This window comes from Cetorhinus maximus, chromosome 12 (genome assembly GCF_964194155.1).
Source record: "Cetorhinus maximus chromosome 12, sCetMax3.hap1.1, whole genome shotgun sequence".
NCBI lineage: Eukaryota > Metazoa > Chordata > Chondrichthyes > Lamniformes > Cetorhinidae > Cetorhinus > Cetorhinus maximus.
In genome coordinates this window covers 7108237-7120681 of record NC_135890.1, presented here as the reverse complement: position 1 = coordinate 7120681, position 12445 = coordinate 7108237, and the positions used below count along the sequence as shown (strand labels likewise).

At 45.0% G+C, this 12445-nt stretch overlaps 1 protein-coding gene across 1 annotated transcript in view; it reads left to right on the top strand.

Moving 5' to 3' along the window:
• Positions 1–12333, top strand: part of prkcq (protein kinase C, theta) — a 115974-nt gene extending 103641 nt beyond the window's left edge. The window contains exons 16-17 of the mRNA XM_078552966.1: positions 1935–2063; positions 8325–12333. Of these exons, the coding sequence (XP_078409092.1) occupies positions 1935–2063; positions 8325–8477 (282 nt within the window). The 3' untranslated portion in view covers positions 8478–12333. The remainder of the gene's footprint in view (positions 1–1934; positions 2064–8324) is intronic.
• Positions 12334–12445: the final 112 nt, after the last annotated feature.

Below are 12445 nucleotides of genomic sequence, written 5' to 3'. Positions count from 1 at the left end.
TCGGCCAATTAAGCATTTTTAGCCCTTAGAAGTGTAGTCACTGTTGTAATGTAGGAAAACCAGCAGATAATTTGCGCTTAGCAAACCGTCACAAACTACAATGTGATAATCACCAGATGATCTGTTTTCGTAATATTGATCAAGGGATAAATATTGGTCACGAGACTGGGGATAATTCCCCATATCTTCTTCAAAATAGTGTCTTGCGATCCATTACATCCACCCAGGTGGGCAGGTGGGGCCTCGGTTTTACATCTCCTCTGAATGACAGGGCGATGCTCCCTCAGTACAACACTGCCGTGTCAGCCTCGATTTTCTTTTGTGCTCAAGCCCTGGAGCGGGACTTGAACCCAGAGTCTCGTGATTCGGAGGCGAGTGCGCTACCGACTGAGCTATGGGTCGGCGGGCTCCTGCTTCCCGACATCCAAGGAGTCAGCGGGCAACACGTCCTCGCTAACTGCAAGTGCCCCGTGACCTTTTCACACTGGGATAAGCGTTAAGTGGATGCAGCGGGGTTTCCGCCCCTCACTCCTTAGAGACTGCTCTCCAGTCCCGGCAGCGGAAGCGCTGCAGTGGGCAGCAGGAGAAATGCCGGAGGATGCCTGAGACTAAGTCCGGGCACCGGAGGCCCCGGTAAGTTCAAGGGGTTCCAGGGCAGAGAGCGTAGAGATGGCCCGGGAGGGTCAGCGAGGGAGTTATTAGGGTCTCGGGGGAGAGGCCGGAGTGGGGGACGGAGGCCTGGAGGCCACTAGACCTTAAGGTTGGGGGTGGGATGGGGGGAGCGGCCAACTTCAGAAGGGGGGCTTCTGATGGTGGCAACCCCCACCCCTTCCCGCCCGAGATGTAAATGTTGATTTTTGGCCTACCCAACGCAGGTTCAATCCTCCCACCGGCCGAAAAATTGAGACTGGGTGGGAAACAGTCCTTAAGCGGCCAATAATTGGGTACTTAAGGGCCTCAATTGGGGTAAGGGTGAGCTTCCCACCCAAGGGCCTGCCCACCCCAGCGTAAAATCGCTGTATGGTCATGGGGGGGGCGCAGGAATCCCGTCCCTTTAATTTCACACTACTCCGCCCCCACCTAAAAACCCAACAGTGGGGGGAGCGTAAAATTCTGGCCTTGGTCCTCAATCCTAGTTTCTGTCCGTGATAGAACCAGGAATTCAGGATCAGGTCCTCTGAGCCCCTCTGCCACACGAAGAATGCTGTATATGTGCAGGTCATTGAGTGAAATCGGGACCTATGCCTACTTCAGCGCCCTTTCATGAACCAGTGTCTGCCAATGAAAACAGAATACCTGCAGCAAAGCTCTGCCCTGCTCTTTTTAGTTGTCAAACATATGGATTTTGAACTCTACAGACCAGGACGTTCCTGGGTCCGATCTCCAGCTTGTGCTGAGTTACTTGTTCCCAGCCACGGCAGCAGTTAGGGCACCATAGTTAGTGCAGGCACCCCATAGAGTGGGGGTAGGGAATAATCAGCCACAGCTCCTGCTTCTGATCAGCGTCTGCTGCTGGAAGGTGCACATCGGATGAGGATTGTCATGCTGCACGCAGTCGAATAGCTTCCTTCCTCCTCCTCAGTGTCCTGGTTCCCACGTGAAGCGTGGCCACTTGGGATGACACACTGAAGGGCAGAGAGCACTAGGAATCGACCTCGGGAGCTCGGGGGGAGTGGATAACAGAAAAATAAAATCAAAGATTTGTGCTGTAAAGTGACCTTTCTTTTAGAAGTGGCAGCAGGTCAATTTTTTTTAAAAAAAGAACAAATTGAGCCAGGCACTGAAGGATTAATATTATCGAGTTTACGTTTTTATATACGAGCAATTGTTTTTTTTTCAGTAAACTCAAAAGTGTACAGTTGACCAAACTGATGATTGTTGAAAACCAGGTCCGTGGGCGATAAATAAGGTGACTCTCCTTGTGCCTGTTTCAGCTCTTTGTCAGGGAACCTGAGAGGAGACTCGGCATCAAAGGGAGCATTCGGCAGCACTCCTTCTTCCGCGATATTAACTGGCAGGCACTGGAAAGCAGAGAAGTGGAGCCACCCTTCAAACCCACGGTGGTAAGATGTCGCTTTGATTTGGAGTTTGTTTTCCTTTTCCCACCTGCCCGGCTTTTACATCGCGTCAAGATTTCTTGTTGAGTCACTTTTTTTTTTCCCTCCTCCTGTGCCTGGGTAAATATCGTAGCCACTGTTGACCTTTTCTTGCCTGAATGTATTGTGCTACACTAGCCCTCTGCGGCACTATGCAGTTTATTCTGAAAGCCACGGTCACTGCCTGAGCTGACTGAGAACAGAAAGCACCAGAAAATGGCTGCAGCCCGGGGAATAGCAGCTCTTCAATCTCCCTGCTGTTTAATCGACGGTGAAAGGTGGGATATGGACCGCTGTACTGATGCCCAGCTCACAAAGGGAGGGGCAGGCCAATGACAAATTCGGTCAGGTGTCAAAAAGGGTGCCTCTATGTCTTTAGAAACCCAACTAAGATTAACCTGCGAAGGGTTGTTATGGGGAATCAGAGGCAGTGAGCATTCTAAAGGCCAGTTAAAGCTGGGGTTTACATGCAAAGCCACTTTGCAGCTGCTGCTGCAGGCCAGAGCCGCATGTGCCAAACACCAGACCGCCTGACTCTCAGCAGCACTGCTACGCCTGTCGGTGTCCACAGTATGGGTTTCCAAACACTAAACCACAGGCCTCAGTGGCAGCTCACAGGTTGGTGCTGTATCACACAGCACAAGATGACTTTCTTGCCATTGTTACCGATTGCCCTATTTCGGTATCTGCTTGCTTTATTGCACAGCAGCTGTTTCCCCTGTCAAACAATTGAAAGCCCAGGTTGCACTTGTTATTCGCATTACCAGCTGGATATATCCTTTTAAATTGATCCAGTAATCAAATGCCATTTCTTCCCTCCCCCTCACCAGCCTAGACTATGAACTGTGAGGCAGGATGAGTCTCTCATCTGAATCGCATTCAAATCAGTGGGGACTTCTTGACCAAAACTATGACCTTGTTCTGGTGTAGGTGCCTGTTGAAGGTGGGATAACTCTGCCTGCAGTGGTGTAGGTGCCTGTTGAAGGTGGGATAACTCTGCCTGCAGTGGTGTAGGTGCCTGTTGAAGGTGGGATAACTCTGCCTGCTGCGGTGCAGTGGTGTTGTCACTGGACTAGTAACCCAGGTACCCAGGATAATGCTCTGAGGACCCAGGTTTGAATTCCACACGGCAGTGGTGTAATTTAAATTCAATTAAAAAAATCTGGGATTAAAAGTCTAGTGATGACCATGAAACCATTGTCAATTGTCATTAAAAACCCATCTGGTTCACTAATGTCCTTTAGGAAAGGAAATCTGCCACTTTTACCAGGTCTGGTCTTTATGTGGCTCCAGGCCTACAGCAATGTGGTTGACACTGAAATGGCCAAACAAGCCGTTCAGTTCTCAAGGGCAATTAGGGATGGGCAATAAATGCTGGCCCAGCCAGTGGTGCCCCCATTGCAAGAATCAGTTAGAAAAATATTCAAGATTGACCTGATGTGACCTGGCTAAACTTTAGCATCCTGGCCCTCGACTGGTTGGATAAGTAATGTTTGGGCATTAAGCTTTCAGTCAATTGGAGACAAATGCCACATGGCTCACCAGCATCACCCTGCGCAGCACCCACACACGCCCCCCCGCCCCCACCGCATCCCCCACCCCCACCCCACCCCATCTCTGAACTACCAGAGGGCACAGGAAAATAGTGTCAGAGATGTTTTAAGGTTAAAAAGTGAAAGCTGAAATGAGAGCAGCACCAAACAGACAATGGGGGTGAAGGAGAGAAAAGGTCAGGTGAACAGAAGTGATCAAAATGTCTTCAATGTTGGTTATCTGAGATGACTAAAAATTTCTCCTGAGATCCAAGCAGTTTTGAGTTCGGTGTCTTCCAGTGGTGCAGAGTGTGAGGTGAAAATCCAAAAAGAAATCCGCCCAATGAGACCGGATTTTCTTTGGGTCCATCAGTAGTCCAAAGGTCAGGAGAGGAAGGATACCTACGTCTGAGCTATGCAGTCACCTCACACGTTTTATCTCCCAGTTTATACGGACTTCTCCATTCCAGTCCTTTGAAAGTCAAGCAGCTGGCTGTTAGCTACAAATAGAAATAGAGTAAAGAGCAGGATGCTGAAAGATCTCGTGTGACATTTGGAAGGGACAAGTCATGGCAAATATACCAGAGTCATGGAGTGATCGTGAAAGACTGAAAAATCAAAGTGTCCATATTACTGAGAACATAAAAAACACCCATTAGTCCATTTCTTTAGTTTGAACTGTTACTGAATATGCATGAACCTCTTGAAAACAGCCAACATTTTTACAATTATGGTTAAAATTATTGTATTGTACTTCCTTAAAATATAATTTCTGTTACTGTATTCACAAGTTGGTTCTTTGTTCTTGATCATAAAGCTGACTATAACCAAAGATATCCAAACTTGGATCTCCCTCCCCCTGCCCCCACTCACCCACCCCCACATCCACCCACCCACCCCCCATCCACCCAACCCCCCACCCACCCACCCATCCCCTATCCACCCACCTACCCCCCATCCACCCACCTACCCCCCATCCACCCACCCCCCATCCACCCACCCCCTCATCCATCCATCCACCCCCCCATCCACCCACCCTCTCCCATCCATCCACCCCCCCATCCATCCACACACCACCCCCCCATCCATCCACCCCCCCATCCATCCACCCCCCCATCCATCCACCCCCCCATCCATCCACCCCCCATCCATCCACCCAACCACCCACCCCCCCATCCACCCACCCCCCATCCATCCACCCACCCCCCATCCATCCACACACCCCCCCCATCCATCCACCCACCCCACCCATCCATCCACCCACCCCCCCATCCATCCACCCACTCCCCCATCCATCCACCCACCCACCCCCCCATCCATCCACCCCCCCCCCACCCACACCCACATCCACCCACACCCCCATCCACCCACCCCCCATCCATCCACTCCCCCCATCCATCTACCCACCCCCCCATCCATCCACCCAACCCCCCCATCCATCCACCCACCCCCCCATCCATCCACCCACCCCCCCCATCTACCCACCCCCCCATCCATCCACCCACCCCCCCCCACCCACCACCCCCATCCACCCACCCCCCCCATCCACCCACCTACCCCCATCCACCCATCCCCCCATCCCACCTCCCGCAAGCTTGCAAACATTCTCCAAATCGCCAAATTACTGGAACTCCTAGATAGAAAGCTCTGCCTCCCAAGAAATTTGAAATTCAAAGTACCTTCTAGAATTTGCGCCCGCTGACTGTGTGCGGTGTCCTTCCATTCAGAAAGCTCACAAGACTAGCCAAAAAAAAGTCTCCTCAGATCTGTAAGTGCAGGCCCGTGAAACAAATAAATTACACTTAACAACTGATACTTAGACTCTCCTGGAGGGTTTTGAAAGGGCGTATAAGGAACGAATATCACTTGTGACTGAGTAGTCAGTAATGAGGGGTCATCAACTTAAAATTGTTCCAGTGAGAGTGTGAGGAGAAAGATTAGGAGAAGCTTAAGCGAAGGGGTTTTTGAAGCAAGGTGGTCTTTTCCACAGAGGCTAGTTGAAGCAGAAACAACTGCTTATTTCTTTACATCCGCCTGTCAAACATCCCTCCGTCCAACTTTTAAATACAAATATTCTCTAATTGCACTTGTGCAGGCGAGTGCCCCTTATTATTGTGACCAGGTTTTCTGTTGCCACAAGAAACAAAGGCATTTCTCTGGTTGTAATTGTTTTTATTTAGTTTATGCTCACTGAGACTTGTTCTGTATTATCTCTTTCTGTGAATGCATTTCTTTGGCAATGTATGAGTCTCAGTGAAAGTTGAAAAAATTCCGCAATTGGAGGTTCATGCTGAGCCTAATGTACCTGAATGATTGTTAAAATTTAGCGTTTTAACTCACTTAAGACTCCTTGTTCTTTCATGGGGTGTGGGCATCGCTGGCGAGACCAGCATTCTTTGCCAATTCCTAATTGCCCTTCAAATGAGGTAGTCAACCACATTGCTGTGGATGTGGAGCTGCGTGTAGGCCAGACCAGGTAAGGGTGGCAGATTTCATTCCCTCAAGGGCATTAGTGAACCAAATGGGTTTTTACAACAATCAATGATGGTTTCATGGTCACACCATTAAACTAGCTTTCAATTCCAGGTTTATTAATTGAATCTAAATTCCACCAGCTACCATAGTGGGATTCAAACCCACATCCCCAGGGCATTAGCCTGGCACCTGGATTACTAGCTCAGTGACGTTACCACTATGCTACCAACTCCCTGTCTCAAGGATGAACTATACTGGATTGGGTTTGATGTTTCCTTAGTCTCTGATTGCTTGCATTGACTTATGCCCATTTGGAGGTTGGCTGTGTTCTGATTGGATTGGCAGTTCTATTTGACTTCGGCAAAGTGGGCACAGGTCTGGGCACCATTCCTGTTGCAACAGAGGAAACACTTGTTCATTAAAAATGTTTGCACTGGGGGTTTACGTCACCTCAAACATTCCTCGGTCACACCTAACACAGGCCAGACACAGAATCAAGTTCCATCTTTTATTTTACTGAAAGGTTGGAAAAGTGAATAAGAGAACTCGTGTAAAAGTTGTGATATCCAGTTTAGATCACAAGGGGGAAGTCCTATTGTAACACTCCTGTGTTATGCCATCATTTAGCATAATTTTGAACGATATTGACACACTCCTGAAAATAGGCTATTCATGTCACTTACAGAAGCGATCTAAAGCAGCCCCAAAACTTCTAACAACTATGACTATTCCTTGTTTAGCACTCCTAATGCGTTCTTAAAAGAAAACCGACAGGTTAAACAAAAATCACTTTCCCACAAGAAAGCATGTAATAAGGGTTTGGTTATGTTCCTGACCTGTAATTTTTACATTAAAAACCTATTGGCTGCCTAACCGAAATGGCCCAAAAGTCCTCTCTTACTGCTTACTACTACTGTTTCTACTTACCTCCCATCTCCCACTCACCAGCCCTCTCACTGCTTTCCTCTCACCGCTTTCCTCTCACCAGCCCTCTCCAAAGCCCTCGCTCACAAAATGAGCGTTCAGGAGAGGCAGTGAGCAGGAAGCAGAGGGAGGGTCAGGAGAGAGAAGCTGCAAGCGAAGCAGCGAGAAATATTTTTTTTAGAAACAGACAGCTTGTGCAGTTATAATGTGCATCTTAGCACATGCACAGTAACTGTGCTAAAATGACTGGCAGCGCTATTCAAGTAAATTCCCTCATTTATAAAACGTGCTAAAACAAAAACACATCTGTGAGGACATGCCTTAAATGCAGGGTATTTGTATTCTATTTGTGCAATGGGTTTTGTGTCTTGAAGAATGATCCAATTGTAATGCAAAATACAAATGCAGTTTTCTTTCATTGTATTGATCAGTACAATAATGTCACATTGAGCCTCATTTCTGCTGTTGTGCTGTAATTGTAAGTTGTATCTTGGCACTAGACTCCAAAGTGACACTGGCCTTTCTCTTCAGGATCAACAATAGCAGTGGCACTGGCTGTTAAGGAGCAAGTCATGGTAGCAGTACCTATTCATTCTCTCTGATACATTGGCCCCTGATAGAATAGCTAATGATGTAGCTATATCAAAAATGTGTTTATTGGAAAGTCATTTCCACCACATTCTGGGGCACTAAGTGATGATGGACACTTTATGAGGCAGAGAAGTCAGTTAGTTGGCTGGAAACAAAATTAATCCCAATTATCTACTGTCAGCAAACTCTCTTTTCTGGTCCATTTTCCCTCTTTCTAAACAAAGGCATGAACTATGAGAGAATATGGGTAGAACAGTTTAAGTTTCACTATTTTACACTAAGGTGGTAAAAATATAAAGTAGATTGCTGGGAAGCAGTGACAACAAATAATGTTATTAATTCAGGAGGGAGCTGGATAGTCACTTGCATAAGAGGATGGAGCAGATGTATGGTACAAATGCATAGTAACTCTTTCGGGTTATCAACAGATCGCATGTAACTCTTTCGAGTACATTCACAGTTCTTGGTTTCCGGGAGTGGGACATGAACCCACAACTCTCTGATTCAAAGGCGAGGGTGCTATGGACTGAGCCACAGCTGACACCTCCACAAATGCATCGTATAGGTACATGGTATAGATGGCTGGCAATGGTCTGCTCAAAAATCCCATACCTTCCTATCTTCCTAATTAGAATACCTCATGTAATCGTTATTGCTGACTGAGCTGTCTGATTCTCAAATGCTTTAATTATTTTTTACTTAACAGAAATCAACAAGTGACTGCAGCAACTTTGACAAAGAATTCCTGAATGAGAAACCTAGGCTATCCTGTGCAGACAGGACCCTCATCAACAGCATGGACCAAAACATGTTTAACAACTTCTCATTCACTAACCCCAAAATGGAGAGAATACTTTGATGAAGACCAAACGACTGTTGTAAAATATCTTACCTCTGTAACACTGAAGAGTTCAACGCTTTGCATTCACCTGTGATGACAGCCTGGTGATCGTTAAATTCTATGTTAGACATGTGGCATGAAAAATATCTTGTCATGTAAGTTACATAAGCCAGAATGCTCCTGGATACCCATGTTGAAAGTCATTATGCGAGAACATCCATAGCATCCGAGAAAAGATCCTAAGTTTATTTGGACTACAAGGACGAGGCAGATGTGCCTAAACTTGATGTCTTTAATCTTTGAGCACAATCACTGAAGCACTGAGACCAACATTGCATGTGGAAACATTTAGTTTTTGATTAAGTGTTTTTTAAAAAGTATTCATTTTCATGCAAATCATTATGGAGCAAGAATGCAAATAACTGCTGTTTCTTGGAAAGTATTTTGTTCTTCAATTGTGTGCATGTGATAACACTTCATACTCAAGTACTGTAAGGGTTTGCAGTGAACTGGTGCAGAGCTGATTAACAGAAGAATTCACAAACTCGTTCCTGTCCAAACTAACGACCCAAACAGCAAAGCACACACATTTCTCTGACAAACTGCAGGATTATTTAATAACTGTCATTTTCTGCAAGTCAGACCACTGTAATGGTGGACTTGCTGGCTAATTTAAACCAGGAAGACCAAACTTTGGGTGAATTCCACCCATCCCCCCCACGACCAGTAAATCACACTGTTGCTTTTCCAATGGGAGCGTTCACTCTTTAGCATCAATCCACACGGCAAGCAATCTTAAATCGTAGCTTGACTTACAAAGCTAAGTGAAGAAAATGGAACAAAGTGTTCAACAAAGTGGCAAAATTTTAGTATCTTCTTCCCTATTGCATGACTGAAGTAACAAGCTGTTGAAATTTGGCTTTCTTTATCTCATCATTGTGCGCCAGGAATGTGATCTATGTACAAGCTTTCCTTCCATCGTTGAGGTTGGCAGATTTACACTGTTGCAGCTCGTCACCATGGTTTCACTAACTACATTCAGTATGAGCCTGATGAGACCAATAACTATGTGACTGGAAGACTGGAAGAAGATACAAACTTTTTTTTTTTAACCAGGCCATATGACTGTGCCGTTGGTATTGGACAGAACCAACATGCTTCCACGAACTTTGGAAAAGCGGCTGAAATGTGTCAGGAACATCAATGGTGTGATATTGGCAGCAGATCTCCAAAAACTGTTGGACAATTCAGATCAACCATGCACTGGAAACGTGGGAAACAAGCAGGACTGGAACTGAACACCACCAGGAAACTTGCATGTACTGGCCAGTGTGTTATCTTTAAAGCAGGGATGAAATGTATGGACATTTGTAGAGGTTCTACTCTTTGGGAGTTTAGGTGGGACATCCCAATAAAAAGGGGCATGAACTGTTGTTCAGTCAACTATTTTCACATCGACCCAACATAACTCCAAGATATTAGTTAGGTTGTGATCTCACTTGGAACCTGCAACCTTCCTCTGTTGTAACTATTTCTACCTTATTTAATCAATACTACTCTTGTTATTTTGTCTCTGAATTTTCGCCTAAGCTCCAATACAATGTTATCCAACATCCTTCATTCTTGTTGCATCCTCATGCTGGTAAAGTCAGGTTCTAATACATTCTAAATCAATCTTTCCCAAGGCCTCATCACAATGAAAGCCCTTATTTCCCTCAGTCTTTCCTTCCCTCTTTATATCCCTAAACTAACAACTTGCTTAACCTTGTCTCTTGTTCTCTTCTTCTCAACATTACTGTTGTCCTGCACTTTTGGGCTTTGGAGAAAAAATGAGTAGTATTTTCAAGTGGCATTACTTCATTACGAATGGTACCAGACACTGCTGTTATCTTAGGAGCTACCTGAGTAGAGATATTACTATTGCTTTAGTTTGTAACTGAATGCACTGAGTATTTTTATTACTGTGAAGGCAAGTTTGCATTATACGTTAACCTCTAAATGCTCACATTAACACTGTAATCCTCATAATTACTTTCCGCACCCTTGAAGTTTGTTATTCAAATACTTTGCTCACCCAAATGCATTTGAAGCAGAATGGGTTTAGACGTTCTACCATTTTATTGTGTAGGTCAAGATTTAATGCTGCTTCTTTATGTGTGGGAACTGCCCTTTGATCACTGGCCTTGGCTCCGTGAACCTCAGGATCTAACTGTGAAGTGTAGAAATCAAGACCCTTTCTAAGCAAAATCTTGACCTCAGCTACAACAGTGTAAAACAACAGAGCAAGGCCAAGGGGGTGGGGGAAGTGCATTCTGCTACAATATTCTGCCAATATTGAGTGACAACAGGATCAGTCTTAGCTGCAATGAGTTACTGTGATCTGGAACGCACAGCCTCAAAGGGCAGTGAAAGCAGATTCAGTAGCAACTTTCAAAAGGGAGCTGGATAAATATTTGAAATGGAAAAATTTGCAGGGCTATAAGGAAGGGGTGGGGAATCAGGGCTAATTGGATAGCTCTTTCAAAGAGCCAGAACAGGAAGGATGAGGCGAATGGCCTGCTACGTAGTATGATTCGATGATGCCCTTCCTATCCCCAAATCAAATCAGCTGCTGACATTTAGACACGATATTGGAAGAAAAGTCAGGTCTTAATATTTCACAACTTAGAGGGAGGAAACTGGAAAATGAAAAGAAAAGGCATAAAAACCTCATATTTATGTTTGACTGACTCAGATATTTTAATGATAAACTATACATCATAATATTGTGTGGGTTACGGATTTAAGAGGCTGCAAACCCTTCAACACCCCCCGACCCCAAAAACTGAATTCCCTTCAATTTTGGAAATGAATGCAATGCCTTCTGAATGCCAATATTTTTTTATTTCTGTTTACACAAAAATTAAATTGAGGTGCAATCCATAACATTTTCTACCGATAAGATATCCTGTGAATCAAGTTGAGGTAAAATTGATTTGGTTTGACAGGAATCGCAGTAGATCATGAAACGTTTGAAGCGATGTCCTGATGAAAAAGCAACAAAGGAGATTGTTGGACTGAATGTTTCTGTGCTGTCTCGTCTGGCCACTGAACAGGAGATAAAAGGATTCCAGTGGATTATGCATTGTATTAAGGGGTTCACAGTGTCTCTTTTTAAATATATGGGGTCTCTACTTGAAATGGGCAGCAGTTAGTGCACCTGCTGGCGTTGCCTTTGTCAAAGTACATGTGATGTGCAATGTAGTATTGTACAAATTCTGAGGTATTGGAAGATAGTGTGCTAAGTCACCACAGTCCAAAATTTTGACTAGCACGTTGGTTTAGCGGACATTTTGGTTGGATTCATGAAACATTGATGTTCAAGCCTGGAGGCATTCAAGGTGGAAATTTTCTACACCTGTTGGCACCACAGTCAAAGTTAAACATTAAGATATGGTGGAATCTAGGTACAGAGTAAGGTATAACAGTCTCTGGATGCTGAGGAAGGGCGGGGCTTTGCATAAAGCTGAAAGACTCCCGCTCACCGCTGACTGTAATATCCTAACTCATATAAGTTTCAGCAATTTCAATTAGTTTGTAGCAGGATAAAAGTCCAGAACATAAAGCTACCCATATTTTGGCACACACTTGGCATTAAATTCTGCGTCTGGCCTGATCTGTTTCTTGGCCTGTGAGTACTTGCTGCAGACGCTAGTTGCCAGTAGTAGAAAAATGTTCCCAATCTCCAGTGCTGACATCTTGCATGTCCACAACATGCACCTAAATTCATTCAAATAAGTGAATAGATGTTGAACGTTAACATGAAAATAGCAAAATGTCAGTGTATAATTACCTCATTAATCTACTTGTAAAATAAAATCATGTTGAATAATGATGCGAATGCCTATCTTTTCCTGATTTTTGATGTTACGATGATGTTGGTGCATCCCATGCTTCCTTACATTCCTCAAAAATGAACCTCATCCTTAAAGTAATGTTTACAAAGC